Source organism: Columba livia, chromosome 1 (genome assembly GCF_036013475.1).
Source record: "Columba livia isolate bColLiv1 breed racing homer chromosome 1, bColLiv1.pat.W.v2, whole genome shotgun sequence".
Taxonomy (NCBI): Eukaryota; Metazoa; Chordata; class Aves; order Columbiformes; family Columbidae; genus Columba; species Columba livia.
Window position 1 is genome coordinate 1,011,819 of NC_088602.1, and position 24,437 is coordinate 1,036,255.

Consider the following 24,437-nt stretch of genomic DNA (forward strand, 5'->3'; position numbering starts at 1 on the left):
GCGAGAGATTATCTATTTTGGGCCAGATAACCAGGAGGGGGTGAATTCAGATAGAGTTGAGTGTATACGGTCTATGTGGCACAGATTCTCACAAAGTGCACCACCTACGTATGCTAAGATATTAGCAGGAATGTTCGTGTCAACTGGTGGTAGGCAAAGCGTTAAGGACATGACTGAGCATCTCCGGGAATTTGAGGAAAACCTTTCTGATCCCCTAGGGGCTTATGTCTCTAGGGTGGAGAAACTGAGTGAAACAACTGTTGACTGTTTTGAAAAGCTGTTGAGAGAAATGAAAGCACTCAGGGAAGACACACATGACTCACGATTTGTAAGAACCAATGTTTCAGCTATTAGGAGAAAGTGTTTCCAATCCCCAGAGAGAGAACACAGGCAGGCCACCATCAGAGGTTTACTGTGGTCCTTCCTACGTGAGCAGGGAGAAGATATGAGTAAGTGACACAATAAACTTACTGGGGAACTTCAAGAACGAGTGCATGAGTTAACAGGGAAGGCTTCTAGGAAAAGGGCTGCCCCTCTTTACAAAAGAGATTCTGATGCTCGTGAAGGAACCTCTAATTCACACCGAGAGAGCGTGGAAGACCGAGATTAGAGGTGCCCTGCCTCCAGCCAGGCGGAGGAAAGGGATAACAGAGTTTACTGGACTGTACAGATAAGATGGCCTGGTACAACACACCCCCAGGAGTACAAGCCTTTGGTGGACACTGGTGCTCAGTGCACAATAATTCCTTCAGACTGTAAGGGGACACAACCCATCAGTATTTTTGGAGTGACTGGGGAATCCGAAGAGCTGACTGTTGTAGAGGCTGAAATGAGCCTAACTGGAAAAAATTGGCAAAAGCATCCCATTGTGACTGGCCCAGATGCTCTGTGCATCCTTGGCATAGTCTTGGCATAAGAGAGGGTATTTTGAGGACCCAAAAGGTTATAGGTGGGCATTTGGTATAGCAGCTGTGGACACTGAGAGAATTGAACAGCTGTCTGATTTGCCTGGTCTTTCAGATGACCCTTCTGTTGTAGGACTGCTAATGGTTGGTGATCAGCAGGTGCCAGTTGCTACCACGACAGTGCATCGTCATCAGTATCGCACCAATCGGGACTCTTTGATTCCTATTCAGAAATTGATTCGTCGACTGGAAAGCCAGGGTGTGATCAGTAAGACTCGCTCACCTTTCAATAGCCCAATTTGGCCAGTGCATAAGTCTAGCGATGAGTGGAGACTAACTGTAGACTACCGTGGCCTGAATGAAGTTACACCACCGTTGAGTGCTGCTGTGCTAGATATGCTGGAGCTGCAATTTGAACTGGAGTTGAAGGCAGCTAAGTGGTACGCTACCATTGATATTGCTAATGCGTTCTTCTCTATATCTTTAGCAGCAGAATGTAGGCCGCAGTTTGCTTTCACCTGGAGGGGCATCCAATACACCTGGAATCGCTTGCCCCAGGAGTGGAAACACAGTCCTACCATCTGCCATGGACTGATCCAAGCCACGCTAGAAGAACGTAAAGCTCCAGAACATTTGCAGTATATCGACGACATTATTGTATGGGGCGACACCGAGAGAGAAGTCTTTGAAAAGGGTGAGAGAATAATTCATATTCTGTTGGATGCTGGTTTTGCCATAAAATGTAGTAAGGTCAAGGGCCCTGCTCAGGAGATCCAGTTTTTAGGCATAAAATGGCAAGATGGTCGGCGGCAGATCCCAGTGGAGGTGATTAATAAGATTTCAGCCATGTCTCCACCTGCTAATAAGAAGGAGACACAGACTTTCTTGGGGGTTGTAGGTTTCTGGAGGATGCATATCCCTGACTACAGCCAGATATTGAGCCCTCTCTATCAGGTGACTCGTAAGAAAAACCAATTTGAGTGGGGCCCTGAACAACGCCAAGCTTTCGAGCAGATTAAGCGTGAGATAACTCATGCAGTGGCCCTTGGACCAGTTCGGACTGGACCAGATGTTAAGAATGTGCTTTACACCGCAGCCAGAGATAATGGCCCTACCTGGAGCCTTTGGCAAAAGGCACCAGGAGAAACCCGAGGTCGACCCTTAGGTTTTTGGAGTTGAGGATACAAAGGGTCTGAGGCCAATTATACTCCAACTGAAAAGGAAATACTTGCAGCTTATGATGGAGTCCGCGCTGCTTCAGAAGTGATCGGTACTGAAGCACAGCTCCTCCTGGCACCTCGACTGCCGGTGCTGAGCTGGATGTTTAAAGGAAAGGTCTCCTCCACACATCACGCAACTGGTGCTATGTGGAGTAAATGGCTTGTGTTGACCACGCAACATGCTCGAATTGGGAGTCCCAATCGCCCAGGGATTTTGGAAGTAATCACTGACTGGCCAGAAGGTAAAGACTTTGGGATGTCCCCTGAGGAAGAAGAAGTAACGTGTGCTGAAGATGTACCCCCATACAATACCCTTTCAGAGACCGAAAAGCGATACGCCCTGTTCACAGATGGATCCTGCCGCCTTATAGGTAAACATCAAAGGTGGAAAGCTGCTGTGTGCAGTCCCACACAACAAGTCACTGAAGCCACCAAAGGGCAAGGTGAATCCAGTCAGTTTGCCGAAGTGAAAGCCATCCAGCTGGCACTGGACATGGCTGAAAGAGAAAGATGGCCAGTACTGTACCTCTATACTGATTCATGGATGGTGGCAAATGCCTTGTGGGGGTGGCTGCAGCAATGGAAGAAAAACAGCTGGCAACACAGGGGCAAACCCATTTGGGCTGCCACACTGTGGCGAGACATTGCTGCTCGTCTAGAAAAGTTGCCTGTGAGAGTTCGCCATGTAGATGCTCCTGTCCCTAAAAGTCGAGCCACTGAGGAACATCGTAACAACCAGCAAGCAGACCGAGCTGCTAAGATTCATGTTGCTGAAGTAGATTTGGACTGGCAACATAAAGGTGAACTTTTCTTAGCAAAGTGAGCCCATGATGCCTCAGGGCATCAAGGTAGGGATGCAACCTATAAATGGGCTCACGATCAGGGGGTGGATTTGACTATGGACACCATTTCACAGGTTATTAATGAGTGTGGGACTTTCGTGGAAATCAAACAAGCCAAAAGGTTAAAGCCTGTATGGTATGGGGGGTGGTGTTTAAAGTATAAGTATGGAGAGGCTTGGCAAATTGATTACATAACGCTTCCACAAACTCATCAGGGGAAGCGGTATGTACTCACAATGGTGGAAGGAACCACTGACTGGTTAGAGACTTATGCTGTATCCCATGCTACTGCCTGCAATACGATCATGGGCCTTGAAGAGTGAGTTCTCTGGCGACATGGTACACCAGAAAGAATTGAATCAGATGATGGCACTCATTTTAAAAACGGTCTCATAGATAGCTGGGTTAAGAACATGGCATTGACTGGATATATCATATTCCATATCATGCACAAGCATCTGGGAAAATTGAAAGGTACAATGGCTTGCTTAAAACTACACTAAGGGCACTGGGTGGTGGAACCTTTAAAAACTGGGATTCATACCTAGTGAGAGCCACTTGGTTGGTCAACACTAGGGGATCAACCAATCGAGCCGGGCCTGCCCAATCAGTAAATCTGCATACAGTAGAAGGAGATAAAGTCCCGGTGGTACACATGAAAAATATGTTAGGAAAATCAGTTTGGGTCACTCCTGCCTCAGGCAAAGGCCTATTTGTGGGATTGTCTTTGCCCAGGGACCGGGCAGCACCTGGTGGATGATGCTTAGAGATGGAGAGGTCCAGTGTGTACCACAAGGAGATATGATTTTGGGTGAAAATAGTCAAGACTGAATTGCATGATGTTAATTTCCATGTTAAGTCTAATCAGTCTTTCAGATGGAACCAGAGACAGTTTTTCGACTGGCACCTGACAGCTTCTTCAAAGTTGATGTATTTACATCTGTTGTGATCAGTGAACTTAGATGGATTTTTTTTTCCAAGGGATGGTCCAAGGACTAAGAGAATAATAAGCTACACCTGGGGGTATATATGTATATAGTTGTAAGTAATTAGATAGTATTAATAGATTGTATTAGTTAGATTGTATTAGTTAGATTGTATTGGCCGTGAATGGTATGTAATAAGGGGTGGAATATCCTGGTGTTGTGAAACCCCCCCGCCCCATTTTGGGCTGAAGTGGGGGAGAAGCAATGGAACGAACTGGCCCTAGTCATGTGGCCACGAACTGACCAATAGGGGTATTCCATCCCATTCACGATTTCCTGCATATAAAAGCAGAGCACGTGGACTGGCTTGCTCTCTTTTCTGCATCGGCTGCTCAGCGCATCGGTTCTTTTTCATCGGACTGCTTTCCTTCGTTCTGCTGTTCCTGCAAGCTGAGGTCTTGTGCTGTTTCCAGTTCAACTGTGGGATCCTACTGGACTTCAGGACTGTTTTTACAATATTTGTTTCTGTGTTATTTTTCTCTGTGTTGGTTTTCGCAGTCTTAGTAAATGTTTTCAAGTTTCCCAATTCTCTTTTCCTTTACTTTTCTCTTTTCCTGTACTTTTCTCTTTTCCTGTCCTCCCCAAATCCCAGTGAGAAGGAGGGGGAAGGAGGCGGGGGGTTGGCGCTGAAGGGGGAAGGGGGAAAAAGGGTGAAGGGAAAACATCTGCCACGGTTTTGATTGTCTCCCCACGATCAAACCACGACAGCCCCGCATTGGGTGCCAATTATCTGTTGAAGTTTTGATTGCAGGGTGACAATAAAGCCATGGCACTAGTGTATGCTGCCGCTGCAGTTCCTCCCCACAGAGCTCACTCAGAGGTGCCTCTGGCTGTTAAGACATCATGTCTGTTCCTGTTTGATCTGCAGGAGGGTGGAGAACAAGGCAGAGTTCTGCTTGTGTGTGTCCAGGATGAGCACACACCGCTATCTCAAGATGGCCCTGACCAGCCGGGGCTGTGCTGGGGGCTGCTGGCCCTCACTCCGTCTGCTCCCTTGGTACCTTCCCCAGGCAGTGGGAGGAGTGGAGAAACCCACTTTGACCCTGGAGACGTGGTGAGTGCTGGGAGAGACCCCCAGAGCCTGCCGCAGCCCCTCAGCCCCTGCCCTGTCCGCGCTGGGCAGCCCTGCCCGCCGGCTGAGGAGGGGGTGCTGCCCGTGGGTCCCGCCGGAGGGGCCGGGGTGCAGCAACGTGTTTTCCTCCTCCTGCGTAGAGAGAGACTGGAGGTGTCGTACACGTAGCTCCTGTCCCTGTGGGCCCTGCTGGCCCCTCTGGACTCCCTAGGCTCTCTGTCGGGGGGCACCCCCTTTTCCCTGGATTCACTCTGCTCCTTCCCGAAGCCCCGTCTCCGTGTGAGGGTAGAGCTGGTGGCACTTGAACAACTGAGACCTCCCTGTTTTTCCAAGAGTGTTGGGCAGCCAACTGGGCAGCCAGGACCTGCCCATGGCCAGGACCCCCACTGGAGCTCATGGCCAATTCATCCATACTTTGCCCCTCACTTTCTCTCTCCAGGATATCACTGCCAATGGGTTGGTATACGACAACAGTGCACTCTGTAGAAACTTCCGCCATGTGAGATCCAGATCCAGATGATGTTGGTAAATCCTCATTATTTGGATCATTATAAATCACCTCCAGCACAGCTAATTCCATCAAACATTGGATGCTTCTCCATGGTGGTCCACTTGCCTGGGTGACAGGTCACATCTCCCTTGAAGGGCTGTGTTTGCCTCACACCTGACAGAAGTCACCTCCAGAGCCTGAGGGTTTGTGTCTTTCTCAGTCGCCTTGTCAATGCCCCGTCCCTAGACAGGGATCCCAGCTGTTTTGCTTCCCTGCCATCTAATTCCAGGGTACTGGCCCCATCGTCATAGACTCATAGAATGTCCTGAGTTGGAAAGGACCCACAAGGATCATCGAGTCCAACTCCTGTCCCTGCAAAGGACAACACTCAAATTCACACCATGTGCCTGAGAGCATCATCCAAATGCTTCTTGAATACTGCCAGGCTTGGGTCCTGCTTGCCACGGAGCACACTGAGATAACTTAAAACAAGGTGCAACTTAACAGAGTTCAATGTCAAGGTTTACTCCAGTACTTCCTGCATGGGGGAAATATGCCAAGGAGAATTGGGTGAGAGTTGTTTTAGAGTGATTTAGAGAGGGACAGGAGATGTGCAAGGATAGAGGGAGGCCCTCCCGTTGAGTCACCAGGTACAGAATGGAACCCCTTTCTCTCTAAACTCCTTTTCAGAGCGGAGTCCAGGTGTTGATGGATCCAAATTTAGTCACAGACTTCAAAGTTTCACCATCTGGCACCTCAAACTGCTTACCTCCCCAACAGGAGCCTTGTATGAGGTGGCTCCAAAGTTTGGATCCCAGGTCTCTTGAAACAACCTCTCAGGCATCAAAGCTCATAAACAATTGAATGGAGTGGTCCAGCAGCAGGGTCGGCTTGAGCTGGGTGCCTTCGCAGAGCTGCTGAGGCCAGCATAAAAGTCCCTGGGTAATTATACCCTCACAGTATATATAATGATACCTGCCTCGCTTGTGATGATGCAGTCCAATAGTAACATTTGAGTCTGGGGTCTTCTTGCTTCTCATTGGATTAGTTCACTGTCTTCAGGCAGACCCTTATCTTCTTTTGCTGCAGGCTTTTTTATAGTCCGTAGCCACTTCATGCTGGCCTCAAAGACATTATTTGCCTCAAGTGGATCCTGTTTTACTCAATAAGATAAAAAACAGGCCTTATTGTGCAGGTTGATGCTTTGTAGTTGCTTCATTTTACTCAAGTAGACACAAGTTCGGTGAACGTGAGTGGAACTTCACAACACACAGTTTAAGATGTCAGCAAATTTAGCTACCAAGTATCGTGAAGTGGACAGTAGACTACAAATTACACAACCTTATTTTCTAAGTGAATCATTCTGTTTAAAATGTATTTATTTAAGCTAAAAAATAAACATAAAACTTAAACTAGACTCATCCAGTGATGTGTGTAAAACTCCTGGATGTGATAAAGATGCTTTAATAGGATAAGAGATGAAGGGAATAACAAGAAAGGTGATGAGGTAAGAATATACAAAACAAGTGATGCACAACACAATTGCTCACCACCAGCTGACTGATGTCCAGCCCGTCCCTGAGCTGTGGTGCCCCTGGCCAACTTCCCCCAGTTTCTGTACTGACCATGACATCAGATGGTAAGGAACAGCCCTTTGGCCACTTTGTTTCAGCTGTCCCGGCTGTGCCCCCTCCCAGCTGGCAGGGCACCAGAAGAGGAAAAGTCCTTGACCACTCAGCAACAACAAATATCCACATATTAGCAACATTCTTCTCATTCTCAATCCAAAACACAGCACTATATCAGCTACTAAGAGGAAAATTAACTCTATCCAAAGAAAACGCAGGACATCCCCACACAGCCACCCCACAGCAGCTCCCAGCGCCCCACGGGCCCCTCAGCAGCAGATTCAGGGGGTGCCGGGCTGCGGAGGCGGCTGCAGGCTGGGGGTGCCGTGGGTGCGTTGGTGAGCCAGCATGAGACTCTCCTTCCAAAACCACTTCTTGCAGACACCGCACTGGAAGGGCTTGGCCTCTGCCTGCCCCCCTGCTGGGGAAGGCCCCTCCCTCTTCTGCTGGACACCCTCCAGCACAATCCCTGGGTCTTGGTGCACCTGCTGGTGTCTCATCAGGCGTCGCTTCTGCCTGAAGGTCTTGCCGCATTCATTGCACTTGTAGGGCTCCTCCCTGGTGTGGATGCGCTGGTGGATGGTGAGGTACCTCTTTTCCCTGAAGGCCTTGGGGCAGTGGGTGCAGGTGAAGGGCTTCTCCCTGGTGTGGATGCTCTGGTGCCCCAGCAGGTTCTCCCTGTAGCTGAAGCTCTTGCTGCACTTGAGGCACACAAATGGCCTCTCTCCGGTGTGGATGCGCTGGTGGATGATGAGGCTCTTCTTCTGCCAGAAGCTTTTGCTGCAGTTGGTACATACAAAAGGGTTCTCTCCAGCGTGGATGCGCTGGTGGACGATGAGGGCCTTCTTCTCCCTGAAGCTCTTGCTGCAGTTGGTGCACGTGAAGGGTTTCTCTATGCTATGGATGCGCTGGTGCCTCACCAGGTTCTCCCTGTAGCAGAAGCTCTTGCCACACTCAATGCAGACAAAGGGCTTCTCCCCAGTGTGGATGCGCTGGTGACTCAGCAGCTGCTGCTTCTGGACAAAGCTCTTGCCACAGTTGGTGCAGGCAAAGGGTTTCTTCCCAGTGTGGATGTGATGGTGTCTGAGCAGGTTCTCCCTATACCTGAAGCTCTTGCCACACTTGCTGCAGGTGAAGGGTTTCTCTCCAGTGTGGATGCGCTGATGACTCATCAGGTGCTGCCTCTGGACAAAACTCTTGCCACAATCAGTGCAGGCAAAGGGCTTCTCCCCAGTGTGGATGCGCTGGTGCCTCAGCAGGCTCTGGCTGTAGCTGAACCTCTTGCCACATTCGGTACAGGTGAAGGGTTTCTCCCCAGTGTGGATGCGCTGGTGACCCAGCAGCTGTGACCTCTGGACAAAACTCTTGCTGCAGTCGGGGCAGGTGAAGGGCTTCTCCCCAGTGTGGATGCGCTGGTGGACAGTGAGGGTCCTCTTCGACCGGAAGCTCTTGCTGCAGTTGGTGCAGGTGAAGGGTGTCTCTCCACTATGGATGCGCTGGTGACACAGCAGCTGCTGCTTCTGGACAAAGCTCTTGCCACAGTTGGTACAGGCAAAGGGTTTCTCCCCAGTGTGGATGTGATGGTGTCTGAGCAGGTTCTCCTTATACCTGAAGCTCTTGCCACACTCGCTGCAGGCGAAGGGTTTCTCTCCAGTGTGGATGCGCTGATGACTCATTAGGTGCTGCCTCTGGACAAAACTCTTGCCGCAGTCGATGCAGGTGAAGGGCTTCTCCCCGGTGTGGATGCGCTGGTGACCCATCAGCTGTGACCTCTGGACAAAACTCTTGCCGCAGTCGATGCAGGTGAAGGGCTTCTCCCCAGTGTGGATGCGCTGGTGGATGATGAGTGTCTTCTTCGACTGGAAGCTCTTGCTGCAGTTGGTGCAGGTAAAGGGCGTCTCTCCGCTATGGATGCGCTGGTGATTCAGCAGCTGCTGCTTCTGAACAAAGCTCTTGCCACAGTTGGTGCAGGCAAAGGGTTTCTCCCCAGTGTGGGTGCGATGGTGTCTGAGCAGGTTCTCCCTATACCTGAAGCTCTTGCCACACTCGCTGCAGGCAAAGGGTTTCTCTCCAGTGTGGATGCGCTGATGACTCGTCAGGTGCTGCCTTTGGACAAAACTCTTGCCACAGTCGGTGCAGGTGAAGGGCTTCTCCCCAGTGTGGATGCGCTGGTGGATTGTGAGGGTCCTCTTTGACCGGAAGCTCTTGCCACAGTCAGTGCAGGTGAAGGGCTTCTCCCCAGTATGGATGAGCTGGTGTGTCAGCATTCTTGACCTGTAAATGAAGCTCTTGCCACAGTCGGTGCAGTGGAAGGGACGCTCACACATGTTGCTCCACACATGGACATCCAGCACTGACTGGCTCTTGAAGATCTTGTCACATTTGGGGCACGTGGGGGGGCTCTTCTCCAACGACCAGTGGTCTGTGAGGCCGGGGAAGTGGGGATACGGCAACCGGCTCCCCTGGCTCCCACCTTGCTGGTCACAGGCAGAGCTCTCCTGCCACCTCCTGCCCACGTTTGGCACTCCCGGGAGCAGGGTGGTGGGTCTCAGCAGCTCCTTGGGGACCCCCTCGGCCTCCCTCTGAGTCCTGGGGACGATGGCTGCAGGGGAAGAGAGACCAGGTTCACTGCTGGGGACAGGATGGACACATGGGAAACAGCACAGGCACCCCGTCAGTCTCACCTTTTTCCTGGTGCACTGAGCGCCTGGGGCAAGACGACAGTGAAACTTGAACACTCCAGCAGCCCCGCAAATCCCCAATACCCACCTGGCACAGGGCTCTGGTGCATCTGCTGTTCCCTGGGGCGCTCTGGCATGCACGGTGTCTCTTCTCGCTCCATCTTGCAGATGATCTCTGGTTTGATGTTGGCCCAGCCTGTCCGGGGCACAGAGAGAAGCCCCCTCTCCCGCACTGCCGGGACAGCAGCACCGGCCCCCGCACCCACAGCCCCAGCATCCCCCCACCCCGCTCCTCTCTCCTGTCCCTGCCAGACTGCTGCTTCGTCCTCACTGTCCCTGCACCTACAGCCTCCTCTTGCCTTGCCCCCGTCACCTCAGCCACTCTCCTGCAGACAGGACACTTGGGAACAGCTCAAAGCTGCACCTGGGAGGTTTAGACTGGACACGAGGAAGCATTTCTGTACTGCGGGGGTGGTCAAACCCTGGAACAGGCTGCCTGGAGAGGCAGTCGATGCCCCAAGCCTGTCCCTGTTTGAGAGGCATTTGGACAACACACTGCAGCTTGTGGTCAGCCCTGAAGTGGTCACACAGTTGGACTAGATGAGCATTTTAAGTCACTTCCATCTCAAATGGGCTATTTCATCCCATCCCATCCCATCCCATCCCATCCCATCCCATCCCATCCCATCCCATCCCATCCCATCCCATCTTCTCTCAGGAACACTCTCCACAGGAAAAACAGCAATTGCAACCACCACGTCAACTCTTGGACAGCCCTTTCAATGGCTCCAGCTCACTTAAAGAGATGAATTCTGGCTTGACCCCAGCCCAACATCACCAGAGAGAGTCCTCACCCAGCGAGGCGACCATCTGGTAGTTCTCCAGCATCACCTCCCGGTAGAGCTGCCGCTGACAGCCCGACAGCTTTGCCCACTCCTCTGGAGAGAAGTAGAGCGCCACGTCCTCAAACGTCACCGACATCTGCAGCAAGAAGCACACCCGGCTCAGCACACCCCACCGCATGGTTGCTAAACACCTCTGCTGATATCCTGCAGCTGCTGGAGATGGTCCTGCTGGGACCGGGGACCCTGGCATCCGAAGGGAAGCACCAGGAGATCTTGGAAGGGTGAAGACGAGGGGGTGGCAGTGGCACAACCAGGTGGCACAGCAGGGTCACCACGGCACAGAGGGTTCACTCAGCAGGTCCCTGGGTTGAAGGATACCCCAAGGGCTCTGCCAGGAGAGGAGCAGGGCTGGCAGGCTTAGGGGCAGGTTTCCCCTCCTCGTGCAAGATTGTTGACCCACACCAGAGCAGTGGGGACTGTGCCAGGCCCCCACCCATCCCACAGGCCAGATCACCCACCAGGACCGGGCACAGCACCGTGACACAAGGGCTGGCCCGAGGCCTGGCAGCAGGCACGCTCCTGCCTGCCCCTGCCCGTGGTGTGGCTCAGCGGGCAGGAACGGGAGCACCCTGCACCGCACCGGGTCTCAAAACACTTCTCTCCCACACCACCTCTACCAACTGGAATCCCAACCCAGCAGGTCCTATAGGTGTTTTGCTGCTGCTGCACCACGGCACCACTCACGGCAATCCCAGCCCATGGTGTCCCCAGAGCCGGGGCCGTGCCTGACCCCAACCTTTCCGCAGCAGCCTGGAGCCCGGCGCGTCGCTGCTGTCGACGGGGAGATGGAGGCCCGTGCAGGTATTGATCCGGGAAGAGGGAGGCGGGATGTTCCGGATTCCACACAAGGTGCCTGTCCCATCACCAGCCGCACCAGCACAGCCAGGACAGATGGTCCCTACAAACACAGCATTTTCATGAAAAATCAGGGGCACAAGTTCACTAACCTCCCACAACTGCCTTCCCTGCACTCCGAGCCTCCACAGCTACTGGGAAAAGGACTGACCTAAAGAGCATCGCCCACCAAGCCGGCCGGCTCGGGGTAATGGTGAGAAAGAGCCGTGAAAAGAGTAGTTTTGGAAGCTCCTGAATACCCAAATCTTGCTCCGGTGCCCCACAAGGGCAGCAGGAAGATGTGCGGGGGTGTCCCGGAGGTCTGAGCAACCGGCCCGGCCCGGCCCCAGCCCTTCCCAGCGCCGGGGCCGCCAGGGCCGGATCCAGGGGGGCCCGGGCGGCTGGGACACGGAGCAGCGTGTCCGCGTTGCACGGGGGCCACGGGGCGAGCCGGGGAAAGGCCGGAGCGCCGGGGGGAGCCGGGCCCTAAGGGGAGTGCGGGGGGGTCCGGCAGGGCTGGGGGGCGGCCGGCGGAGGGGAGAGCACGGGAGAGGCCGTCGGGGCCGAGTCCCCTCCGCCGGGACCCCGCGGGCCAGCAGCGCCCATCCCCGTGCCGCGGGCCCGCCGCCCGCCGCCCCTACCTGCGCCGGGGCCGCGCCGCCAGCCCCGCACGGACAAAGGCGGCGCCGGGAGCCGCCGGCAGCGTCAGCCCGGGAGGGCCGCCCGCCGCCGGTGCAGCACGGGAGGTGTAGTCCTGCCGCTCCGCCCCGCTCGGCTCGGGGGGGCGGGCACCGGGAGCACCGCTGTGTCCTTGCGGCCCCTGGCCCTGCCCGCCACCCCTGGCCACTCGGGTCCCCTGCAAATGGAGTCCTGGGCTCGGGGGCACCGAGACACGGCGGGACACGCCGGCTGGTGGGGACGGGCCGGGTGGCTGTTGGCAAACATTCCTTTGCCTTTTCTACTCGGACGGGTCCCATCTCCCCCTCGCAGGTCAGCAAAATTAGACCTATGCGATGCAACAGCTATAGATCATTTGGGACAGAAACATGGGGATTTGTTGAAAGGCATCCCCCATGTCTTGGAAGAGACACTAATTGGCACACCACAATTACAGGCATGATTGGTTTCTGAAATCCTGAGGCAGTCAACAGACCTTGTGTATCAAGCTGTGATAAAGGTGCCTGAAACTGACAAATCAGCCAAATCATTTACAAGTATTAATCAGGATCCCAATGAGAATTACATGCAATTTATTGACCATCTTCAAGAAGCCATCAATAAGCAGGTTGAAAACTTAGAAGCTAAGGACGCACTGGCATTGAAATTAGCAGTAGAGAATGCTAATGTTTGCTGTCGACGTGTTATCTGCGGGTGTTGCAGTACATATTACGTGCTTCTGTGTATTGCCTCTCTGAAAATCAAGCCGCTTGTCCAGAGCGTGTCAAGCCCTGTGCTTCCCCCTCCCTCCCTCTTCTCATGGGTTTTACTTACGAGATGAGGTTGGAAATGACTTTTTTCAGTCGTGTTCCTAAGAAATTGGTATTGGGAGGTATTTTAAAACATAGGAAAGCACTTGGAAATATGAGGAAGGAAGATCTTGTGAAATATTATGGTCAATGGTGGCTGCTGTGTGAGTTAGGTGAATGAGAAAAGTGGCTGGAGGATAGAAACTTGAAGTATAACAGTGTTTCAATTAATGTTGCTTTTAAGGCGAGAAGAGCAGGTCAAAATAAATCTCTACAAGAGATTGTTAGATCATTGCAGACAGTTTCACAGGTGGGACAGTTTGAACTTCAACAAGCTGAGAGAGAATTAACTGGTAACACACAGGTCACAGGAAACTTCCTGAAGTCTGCAAGATGCTTTCCTCACTAACCTGTTTTCTTTGTGGGTATCTGTCTAAGCATGTTGCAGTTCTGGTAGGTCTTTGTTGTGTGGTATGGTGATTTCACAGACTGCTAAATAATGAGAATCCATGGACTAAAAAATGTGCATTTTGTGATGATACAGAAGATGATGAGTAATTTAGTTCTTTACTGCGTGAATGTGATGATAAGATTTTGTGTGTAGTAGCTGTTATTTTTCTTTCTAGCTTTATTCCGGCATTCAGCCTTGTGCAGCTCTGTGATAGGCTGTGTCTCATCTCGGTGTACTAAACTTGGCTCTTTTGTGTGCACAGTAGGTAAAGAACCCTGTTTTTGGGATAGCAGTTGCAGCGCCCCAGATGAGACGCTAATCAAAGCCTTGCCCAGACCAGCTTGCTAGGGCAGCGGGGGCGGGTGCCGATGGGGCTCCAGCCGCACTGACCTGTTTTGTCAGAAGACCCAGAGGTGCCTCCACCTGCTGAGCAGTGAGCGGCCCAAATGTGCAATGCTAAAATCGAGATATCGTCTTGAATTAGGGTAACTGTGATCCATCTGCATATTTGAACTTGATGTTTGGTTTGCGTATCTGAGCTCAGTATTTTAGTTTGCATATGTATGTATTTGGTACCAAAAGAATGTTGTTTGGGGTGATAATTACAAAATGGGAACTGGTTCCACTGCTAAAATACCACCTTGCTCCCCCTTAGGATGCATCCTTACACATTAGAATAACTTTTGGGGAAATATTCTGATAAAAGAAAACTTGAAATGATACTGTACACGAATGTGGCGTAGATGTGGAATTCTGGGTTTTAGTGCTGTATTGCAATTAATGTTGTTCTGCAGAACTAAGGAAAAAATCGTACTGTAAGATAATTTGCTAATTTTGAGACCAGAAAAGAATTTAAATTGTTAAACTCTGATTCGCATTGAAAAAAACAAACAAACAAAACCACACGCACACAAAAAATCCCACAAAAAAACCAGAACAAAACAAAACAACAACAACAAAAAGCCAAACCAAACCAAAACAAACAAAACAAAACAGAAACAAATCCTAAATGCTATGATGGATATGAGCTTGGTATTTCGAATGCTGTATTTCCACTAGTATTAACAGCCAAAGTTTCGATAAAGCAAACACTACACTGATAGAAATGAAGCAGAGATTCGATCCGGTAAGGGAAAACAATATTCAATAAACATGTCAGCCAAGATGGAGTTAGAAACTTGGATGAATAAATTTATGACAACCTTACAGGCTGGCTGCATTCGATTGAACTTGCAGATTTGTCTTTTTATAGTTACAACATAGAAACAACCTGTGGCTATTGTGCTAAAATACGACCTTGCACCCCCTTAGGATGCATCTTTATACAACAGAGTTATTGCTCATATTGTTATCTAATAATTTTGAGACCAGAAAATAATTTAAGTTGTTAAACTTTGATTTCCATTGAATTTATGTGCTAGTTGGAGGTATGGGAAAGAAAACTAAATGCTATGATGGATGTGAACTTGGATGAGGTTGTATTTAAAAGCTGCTAGAATATGAACTGATTTGGATTTAGGAAAGTGTAATAATGGATTGACGTTTAATATGCTGGCTTTTGACATCTACAAATTTTAAAAGGTAAATGAAGCTAAGGAATGTAACTATTGCTGAGCTACTTGGAATTGCATATAAAGTGTATTATGGTTGGAATGAAATGGGAAAACAAAAGAGCAAAATATCCCAGGCCTGTGTCGAGCTGCAAGATAAACTCAGCTCATTGTAACTGAGGAGTTTGCCAGAGCCTCCTACTTCATACCAGCAATTACACCGGCTGCGTGGCCTTGGTACATCTGAACTGCAGCAAGAAGAGAAAGAAAAGCAAATGGAAAAACCTGGCTGCCCGCTTTTAAAGCGGTGAAAGGGGGGGGTTTCTCTCCCCCCACTGCAGCGATGCTGTAATACTAAATGGAGAAGCCTGGGGGTGAAATTTAAAGGCATCCCTAGCAGATCCGTAGTTCTAGTGAAAATGGGAAATTAAAGTAAAAATTTATTAATAGACTTATTCTGTGGTAACTGGTTGTAAGAGACTTCTTAGTAAATTCACAGTGACAGTTTTTGAGGTCATGGGAGAGAATGAAAGAAATGCCATTGCTTGAGACCAATGGAATGCCAAATTTGGAACAAAGTTTTACCATATGACTTCTTGTATTTGCCAGAAGGCCCGATACCTCTCTTGGGTCAAGATTTGTTAAGTAAATTGTAAGCTCAAATAACGTTTTCTGAGAATTCTGTTTAGTTGCATGTCCCACAAGAAGCTGCTGGGATGGTTCAGATCTGCTTGCTGCAAGTGAGAAACTTCCAAAGAAATTTCGAATGCTGTATTTCCACTAGTATTAACAGTCAGTGTTTTGATAAAGCGAACACTACACTGATAGAACTGAAACAGGACTTCGGTCCGGTAAGAGAAAACAATACCCAATAAATATGACAGCCAAAATGGAGTTAGAAACTTGGATGAATAAATTTATGACAACCTTACAAGCTAACTGTATTCAATTGGACTTGCAGATTTGTCTTTTTGTAGCTACAACATAGAAACAACCTGTGGCTATTGTGGGACAGTATGATGAGAATGCTAACAGACTGATATACGGATTGTTACTCTGATCAAGAAAATGCAGGGAATGAATTTAAGTCTTAATAGGCCATGATCCTTTTGTCATATATGTACCATTTGTGAAATTGAATTCTGATTTTTTTTTTTTAAATTTACAATCTATGTCCTTGTAAATTGCACTAGCTGGTTTTCTTAACAGCACAGCTTTTGGCATGCCTAAATGTAAATTGATGCAGAACCTGCAAGTCTTTGTCACCAGGTCACAGACCATACGTGTATCTGGTCTGATCCTACATACTTGCACAGTTTTGTTGGTGGTTCTGGGCAGTCTCGTAAAGCCGTAGTGGTCTGGCGTGAAGATAACGATTGGCATAATTCTGTAAAAATTATTGAAGGTTCAACCCAATTAGCAGAACTTGGTGCAGCTTTACGTTACTTAGAGCTGTTTAAGGAGGAACCTCTAAATTTGATTTGTGATTTTGAGTACATAGTCAAGGTCCAACACTCGTATCTGATTCCGAACTTGTTTGTTTGTTTGTTTGTTTTTGTTTATGTTTTTAAAACACCAAACAAACAAAAAAACAACAAAAAACCCAAAACAAAACAAAACAAAAAGGGGGAGAAGTAGGGGAAACACCACAAAGCCAATTGTCAAAAGCACTGTATGTGATGAAAGACTTTGCAAGTATGACCCAAAACCATGCTAAATCAGAAAGAACCTACATTACTTATGGTCAAATCACTAGTTAGTGGTCAATGGAAAAGGCCACATCAATGAATAACTTGTGGAAAAGGTTATGCTCGTGTCATTACAGGCCAAGGATCGAAGTGGATTCCCACGAAACGGGTCAAGCCATGGCTGAATAAAGACAACAAAGATTCAACGGATGCAGATGGACAGGAGGGAGAGAAGTTGTGAGGACTGTTTCAGCTGTAAACCGTGGATCCTAATTCAGTGTTATAGATGCTCACAGACCTGGTGGTCTAGAAGCCTGTTAGCAAGCAGGTGGTGTACCTTCTGTGGAGAATGGCAATTTGAGCAAACATCAGGAGAGCCAAAAGGGCGATATTACACTGAGATAGTCAATGCAAAAATGAGGTAAAATTATGGGACGTTCCTACCATAGTATCTACTGCACTCCTTCTCCCTTGTGTAGCAGCTGTTACAGCAGCAGTTATAGATCTCTTACTTTTAACACTAGGTCATGGCTGTGAAGAATTTGAGAGAATGTGTTGTAGTATTCACTTGTATGATCCTTCGGAATCTATTCATAGTATTTTAGACAAACTAAACCAGCACATTACTAAGATTGTCATAGTAGAAGTAGGGTTTGACAAATGGTTTAAAAGCCTGGAAATAGGTGGGTAGTTGTTTGATCTTATTAGGTAAGGCTCAACTGCATTATATGTAATTGTAATTATGTTGTTAATGATGTGATTGTATGTTGCAGTGTATTTCAAAGATGATTCAGCGTGTTGTAAACAAGGCCTGGCTGGTTCAAGAACAAAAAGGGGGAGCTGTGGGAGATTTGAGGGATTTTCTTGAAGTTAACGCGTGGATGGGTTTCTATTAGATGGAGGTTTGTTATTAAACTAATCAAGCCCAAAAGAATTTCAAGGCCACCTTGGAAAGCTGAAAACACGACGTGAATCAACAGACCTATTAGCAGTGAGACTCGGGCGCGTGGACAGCTCGGGAACACGGAAAATATCCAATCAGCTAATGCACGCGTGGAACGTGGACGTGTGATCAGGAAAGAACTGCATATATAAGGAGGCTTGTTTCTGTAATAAATGGCTTCGCTTGAATTCATATTGGATTGTGTGGAGTCCATGATTTTTCACCCTCGCACAGATCAAACATATTCATTACATATCTGGGAAGTGCTTTACATATGTATTACATTTCTTGGAAACACTAACCATATGCAGATGTCTCTAGCACCTGCACAGAGCAGTGAGTTGGTGGTCTTTCGAGGGTTATGGGAGGAAGTAAGGAGTCTTCATCACATTGTCCTTTCAATGAACTCAAGTCCTGGGAATGCACAGTTCTTTTGTTACTCTACTTGGAACCTCGTCGTCATACTGAACCAATTCCTACACTAGTTGGTCTTTTTTCTTATCTATTCAGAGTGACCGTGTTTCCCTTCAGTTCTTCACTGCTTATCTTAACAATAAACACCATTCTTGTGACCTACCAGCTGTGTAACCTTTTTTCTAACTTTTCTCTTAGGTACCAGCTCTCTCCTCTGAGCAGACCCTGGGGTGGTGGCCACTTGCTGACATGGGCCAGAGCCCCCAGGAAGCTCCGCCACGGTAAAGGCTGAGCTGCCCCGAGGCTGGACCCCAGGGTCTGGACCTCCAGGGATGGCCCATCAAGTGCAGGACCTCCCACCAACACTGTCTGTTGGAAAAGGCGAGTTTTGTCCAGTCTGTCACTTTCCTGTTGGATACCAAAAAGTCGGCAAAAAGACTACTGAGCATTGTTTTGAAAGTGCTAAAAAGCAGGCATTTTTATTGCAGTGTGCCGGATGCTCGGAGGATTGTTCTTCTAATCGAATGTGTACATGCCTGACACTTCTTGGTATTTATTGCACATACCATTTGCATATTCATTGGTTTCTACTGCTTAGTTCATACACTAAGCATGAACTATTTACGTATTCCCTCCCTTAAATCCATCTTTGGTATTTGTGGGTCTTTACTGAAGGTTTCTAGTTGCCCCCAGTAGTCTTTGCAGCCTGGTGTCCCTTACCCTGTGCCGTATTTTTTGACCTAATTTCTTCAGTGTAAGTGTATTGTCGTTTTGTACTACTATACAGCAAAGGTCACGGAGCTCTTTCTTCAATAAGTGAAACATTTGACTTTCCCAGCTTGCAAACCAAGGACATCCTGGTCTGCCTCATTTCCAGTCTCTAGATAGCTATTGTTCCTCTATGAAGTTCCTGTTACATTATGCCTAGTCTTGTTACATTAGGCTTAGTGTGGTTACATTAGGCCTAAGGGTTTCTAAAAGAATTTTGTTCCGCTTATCACCTTCTCCTTTCCACCTTCCCTCAATGTCTTTGATTTCTCCCTCCAGCTGCTGTGCTTCCTCGGCCTGATGTCTGACTCTCTTTGGACTCCTGTTTTGCACAGGAGCTGCGGATTTTGCCATCAAACATTCCTTGGAAAAAGCAAAGGACAAGTCTGGCAGCCAACCCCGCTATTGCTGTATTCTGCACCCCTGAGCAGGAAACACAGGCAAACCGCTCTGAATGTCATGGAGCAAGGCACGTTTTGGGACCATTTATTCCAAGGGCGCGCTCAAGAAGGTTGCCCTGGATTAGGTTGCCGAGTTGGATGTTTTTTATCTCCAAGGCACAGTGGGTGGCAGGTGCACTTGCCGCGGGAGCAGCCACCCCGGTTATGTGGGTGCCAAGGGCTCGGGCTCCAGCTCGGCCCTTCACACCCACCTCTGTGAGGCGGTGGCCGTCTCAGAGTGGGTGACATGTGGCCAAGGGCGACCCCGCCCGTATTCGTGTGCAGGCAGCACAGCAGTGCTGGTGTCACAGTGGCCACTGTGACCCGCGGGCCCAAGCCCATAAAAAGGAGCGCTGGGCTCAGGCCGCGTGTCAGTGCGAACTGGCGAGGTGAGGAGAGGGCAGGGCAGGGCCGGGGTGCCGAGGCAGGAGGGGGCCCCACACCTCGGGGCTCTGGGCTGTGCTGCAAGCCCACCCGTGCCTGGCTTCTCCCGCAGAGGTAGCAGAGGAGCATTTGGAGGAGACAGCTCAGCGCTGCTGGGACAGAGACTCTCCAAACACCCACTGTTGCCGTAGTGGCTTATCAGCAAGGAAGAAGAAACTTCCCTGACTCGATGGAGCGGGGTGAGAGCAAAGCATCCCTCCCGCAGCCCGGCACAGGGGCTGTCGGGGCAGCCGGTGTGGGGCCGAGAGCGGTGGCAGGGGGCAGGAACTCTGAGCCTCTCTGGGACAGGGTGCCTCCTCTCCTCAGCAAGTGGGGCCCAGGTTGGGCTGGGACCTGCTGGGACCCCAGTGCCCACAATGACCCCTTGGTCCCCATGGCCTCCAGCCCTGCCCATCAGCCAGGCAGGGACAGAGCAGCCCCTTGGGGACAACCCCTCAGGGACGCAGAGGTGCCCATGCCTGTGGCATTTGCTCTCTCCCCTGCAGCCTGCCTGCTATGTCGCCGGGCAGACGCTGACCCGAACCTCTGTGGGCTCCTCCTGGAGGCACAAGGGCTCTGTGCCCATTTGTATTGCCTGGTGAGTTATTCTGGGGCTCCCTCCAGCTGCTCCCTCCGGGCAGTTCCGGACACACTCTCCTCATCAGCTCCTCGTCTTTGCTCTTCTGCAGTTGTTTGCCAACGAGCTTTTTCAGCGTCAGCCCAACAATAATGGACTCATGGGATTTCTCCCTGAGGACATTCACCATATAGTGGAGCAGGCAGCACAGAAGGTGAGGACCTGACAGGAACAGGGAGATTTGTGCCAGGAGAGGTTTGCAGGAGCCTGCCCCAGACCCTCAGAAGTAAATCCCAGCCCTTCTGTCATGGAGGCACCCCAAAAAATAATTTAGATAGGTGATCAGCTCCAAACAGTCTATATTCCAACCAGAACTGTTTAGCAGAAACCAATGAGAAACAGGGCTTACCCAAAACTATTCACCACTCTGACAGAGTTATGTGAATCTTTCCACTCATATGAGAGAACTGTCAAGGGAACCCAGAAGATCGCTTGCCAGTGAGGGGTCTCATTCCTAAAGGAATCTTCCTTACATGGTGTCCCAGTCTAAGGAGGAGAGTCTTCAACTGCAGAGCTGCTGCTCTGAGAACACCAACTTAAAGGGGGAAGCCAGGGGGTTCCCTAAGCTGAATCTGAGTTGTGGTCATTTATGGCAGGGATCCAGAAACTTCTCTCAACCAAAGCATTTTTCCTTGGTCAAGGGTGCTGTCTCTCGACCAAGGGGTGTGTGCATAACCATAGTCATCCATCGGTCTAGAAGTTCCTGGTGCTTTTCGGGTGTGGTGTGGGGACATCTGCCACACCTTCCCACCAGCTCTGGGACAACAGTCCCAGCAGCTTCGCAGAGACTCCAGCACAGGAGCCACGTCTGCCAGGCAGAGCTGCGGGGTGTGACAAGCAGCGGCCACGTCCTGGGCCCTGTCGGGAGCTGCGGGGCTGGCGGTGGCACCCTGAGGCTGCAGCTGACAGGGGCTGCTCTGCCCTTTCAGGACTGCTTCGTCTGCAGCGAGAGCGGGGCCACCATCACCTGCCAGGAGAGAGGCTGCAACCGCAGCTTCCATTTCCCCTGTGCCTTGGAGGGTGAATGCGTCACCCAGTTCTTTCCTCAGTACAGGTACCTCCTGTGCCCTCCTCACAAGCCTCGGGGAAGGACCCTGCACTTCTCACCTCGCCCTTCCCTTTCCTCCTGCCCCCAGGTCCTACTGCTGGGAGCACCGTCCCCAGCAGGAACTGCAGGCAGCTCCAGAGAACACCACCTGCCTCATCTGCCTGGAGCCTGTGGAGGACACAACGTCCTACGGCACCATGGTGTGCCCGGAGTGCCAACACGCCTGGTTCCACAGGGGCTGCATCCAGGTGGGAGCCATTCCCTCGGCCCCGGGGCACCGCAGGGCTCAGCAGCACCAGGGCCTCACTCACTCCCCTTGTGTTTCTCCTGCAGGGACAGGCTACGGGCGCTGGCATTTCTTGTTTCCAGTGCCCTCTCTGTCGAGATAAGGATCGTTTTGTCCCAGAAATGTTCAGCCTGGGGATCCGAGTCCCCCTCAGGTCGGTGTCCTTCTGCCTGCCTCACAGGACAGGAGGGTGCAAGCCATGCCATGGAGGGACTTCCCCAGCAGTCCTGGCCCTCTGCTGTCCTGTGGGTCAGGGCTTCAGCCTCATGGAGGAACTGGAAACAGGACAGGGGGAAAAGAAGAGCAGGGACGTCCTGCACTTGCCTTACACAGGGCCAGCAGGGGCTCATCCATTTTCCTTTCTCCATCAGAAGGCCATTGTGGGAGAACAACAATGCATATGCCGACCTCGGTGACAGGCACAGCCGCTGCGATGCCAGGGAGTGCCTTTGTCCCCAAGGCAGGGAGCACAGAGAGGAACGGGGGTAAGTTGCCCAAGCTGCACCCTGGCGCTCTGCGTGGGATCTCTGTCTCGCCAAGGGCTCAAAGCAGAAGGACTGCGAACAAGAGCTCTGTTGGACAAGCCTGTGCTGCGGTCACTTTGTCTACAGAGCCATGAACCCCTTTGCTTCCCCAGGCCCTGGCAACTGCTCCTGTGCCGCTCCTGCGCTGCCGAGGGCACCCACAGAGGCTGCTGTGGCTTGAGGACCAGCGGGGCCCTCTGGGAGTGTGACAGCTGTGCTGGCCTGGGCACTGGTGAGAGGCACACGGGTGCCCCGGGGCTGGGGTTGGGCAGAGCCTGGCAGTGGGGCACCGGCTGGGCTAGGCAGAGCCTCTCTGCTCCAGGAGAGCTGGGGCTCCGCTCCGGCCGATCCTGCCCCAGGGCTGGGGGGCCGTGCCCTTGACCTTCCTTCTTCCCCTTTCAGCCTCCAGTGCCAGCTCAGAGCTCGCTGGCCCCAGCACTGCCAGCCAGGCAGCACCAGGGCCGTCTCTTGGATCTCCAGCACCAGAGACCGGCAGCCTCAGCACCACCAGCCAGGCAGGACCAGGCCCATCCCACAGCTCCCTGGCACTGGAGACCAGCAGTCCCAGCACAGGCAGCCAGGAAGCATCGGGACTCTCCTCTGGAGCCCCAGCACTGGAGACCAGCGGCCCCAGCCCGGACAGCCAGGCAGCATCAGAGCCAACTGATGGCTCCTTGGGACTAGACACTGGCAGCCCCAGCACAGCCATCCAGGTGGAACTGGGGCCATCCCACAGCTCCGTGGAACTGGAAAATGGCAGTCCCAGCACCGCCAGCCAGCTGCCATCAGGGTCTTCCCACGGTTCCCCAGAGCTTGAGAACGGAGGACGTTCCAGATCCACTGGGCCCGTGCGAACACAAGGCCGCTCCCGCTTGCAACGTCAGGCACAAAATCCATACAGCCGGCCCAGACGTCGCCGTGGGACCAGCCGTGGGCCATCCCCACGTGCTGAGAGCAGCACCCCCAGCCACGAGGTGCAGGGGCCATCCGTCTCCCTGGTACCTGAGACCAGCAGCCCCGGCACCACCAGCCAAGAGGCAGCAGGGCCTTCCCCGAGGTCGGTTGAACTGGAAAATGGCAGCCCCAGCACCACCAGCCAGCTGCCATCAGGATCTTGCCACGGTTCCCCAGAGCCTGAGAATGGGGAACGTTCCAGATCCCTTGGGCCCGTGCGAACAAGACACCGCTCCCGGTTGCAACATCGGGCCCAAAATCCATACAGCCGGGCCAGAAGACACCGTGAGAGGAGCGGCTCACCAGCACCAAGTGCTGAGAGCAGCACCCACGGCCAGGTGGTTCTGGGGCCATCACACCTGTCCGCAATACCTGAGTCCAGCAGCCCCAGCCCTGCCAGCCTGGAGGCGCTGGGGCTGTCCCAGAGCTCCCTGGCAGAGGAAACCAGCAGCCCTAGCCCCACCAACCAGCTGCCATTGGGGTCTGCCGGCACCTCCCCAGAGCTTGAGAGCAACGGACGCTCCAGCCCCCCGGGGCCTGTGCGAACACGAGGCCGCTCCCGCTTGCAGCGTCGGGCACAAAATCCTTACAGCCGGCCCAGATGTCACCGTGGGACCAGCCGTGGGCCATCCCCGAGTGCTCAGAGCAGCACCCCCAGCCAGGAAGTGCAGAGGCCATCTGCCTCCCTGGTACCTGAGACCAGCAGCCCCAGCACTGCTAGCCAGGAGGCATTGGGGCCATCCCAGAGCTCCGTGGAAGTGGAAACCAGCAGCCCCAGCACTGACAGCCAGGAGTCTTCGGGGTCTTCCAGTAGCTCCACAGAGCAGGAGAGTGGCCAACGCTCCCAGTCCCCTGGGCCTGTGCGAACACGAGGCCGCTCCCGCTTGCAGCGTCGGGCACAAAATCCTTACAGCCGGCCCCGACGACGCCGTGGGACCAGCCGTGCACGGTCCCGGAGTGCCGACCATGATCCCTCTGCACCGACACTATAAAGTTGCCCTTAATTTCTGCACTGGAAGATTCCACACTTGTTTGTTGGCTTCCTCCTCTTCTTCTCCCTTTCTCGAGGGGCAGCATCAGGGGCCAGGCCCAGAGGTTTGTCCTCTCCCGGAGGGTTGGCAGCACCTTCCCCAGACCCCCTTCCTTGCAGGCTGCCCTTAGCCGGCCGCCCAGCGCCACGGCCGTGTGCTTCGGGCCTCGCTGGCCCTGCAGGCAGGTCAGTTTCCCAGGGGAAGTTCACAGCCACCCCCAGGCACCTGCTCCAGGAGGGCAGCCCGGCCAC

General features: G+C 51.8%; 3 protein-coding genes and 1 long non-coding RNA gene across 19 annotated transcripts in view; 3 read left to right on the forward strand and 1 right to left on the reverse strand.

Moving 5' to 3' along the window:
* The window catches only part of LOC110355742 (gastrula zinc finger protein XlCGF52.1-like), a 163,636-nt gene that overhangs the window by 126,431 nt on the left and 12,768 nt on the right, over positions 1-24,437 (forward strand). The window lies entirely within an intron of this gene.
* Positions 1-24,437, reverse strand: part of LOC106145902 (gastrula zinc finger protein XlCGF57.1-like) — a 185,860-nt gene that overhangs the window by 37,217 nt on the left and 124,206 nt on the right. For 4 of the 15 annotated variants that reach the window (XM_065049617.1, XM_065049618.1, XM_065049609.1 and 1 more), the window contains 2 exons: positions 9,913-10,020; positions 6,877-9,745 (listed from right to left, as the gene is read on the reverse strand). The exons of 3 other annotated variants lie outside the window; for them this stretch is intronic. In XM_065049617.1, the coding sequence (XP_064905689.1) occupies positions 7,425-9,745; positions 9,913-10,020 (2,429 nt within the window). In that variant the 3' untranslated portion in view covers positions 6,877-7,424. Of the gene's footprint in view, positions 1-6,876; positions 9,746-9,827; positions 10,021-10,678; positions 10,806-11,465; positions 11,628-11,735; positions 12,552-24,437 lie in introns of those variants that run through there. 8 more of the 15 variants (XM_065049601.1, XM_065049594.1, XM_065049600.1 and 5 more) reach the window with 6 other exon arrangements.
* LOC135578300 (uncharacterized) lies at positions 10,983-17,849 on the forward strand. Its single transcript, XR_010469782.1, has 2 exons — positions 10,983-11,530; positions 16,856-17,849. It is a non-coding gene; the product is annotated as an uncharacterized LOC135578300 (long non-coding RNA).
* Positions 19,531-24,147, forward strand: LOC102091523 (histone-lysine N-methyltransferase 2D). Its single transcript, XM_065049550.1, has 10 exons — positions 19,531-19,672; positions 20,213-20,304; positions 20,396-20,497; positions 20,656-20,723; positions 20,804-21,397; positions 21,480-21,639; positions 21,725-21,831; positions 22,049-22,162; positions 22,315-22,433; positions 22,604-24,147. Exons 1-10 carry the CDS (start codon positions 19,531-19,533, stop codon positions 24,145-24,147), a joined length of 3,042 nt encoding a protein of 1,013 aa, XP_064905622.1.

Coding starts and splice junctions, on each gene's coding strand:
- LOC102091523 (XM_065049550.1), top strand. CDS start 19,531: ATGTGGCCAAGGGCGACCCCGCCCGTATTCGTGTGCAGGCAGCACAGC. Junction 20,498..20,655: donor TGGAGCAGGCAGCACAGAAG/GTGAGGACCTGA, acceptor TATTCCAACCAG/AACTGTTTAGCAGAAACCAA. Junction 21,398..21,479: donor CAGTTCTTTCCTCAGTACAG/GTACCTCCTGTG, acceptor TCCTGCCCCCAG/GTCCTACTGCTGGGAGCACC.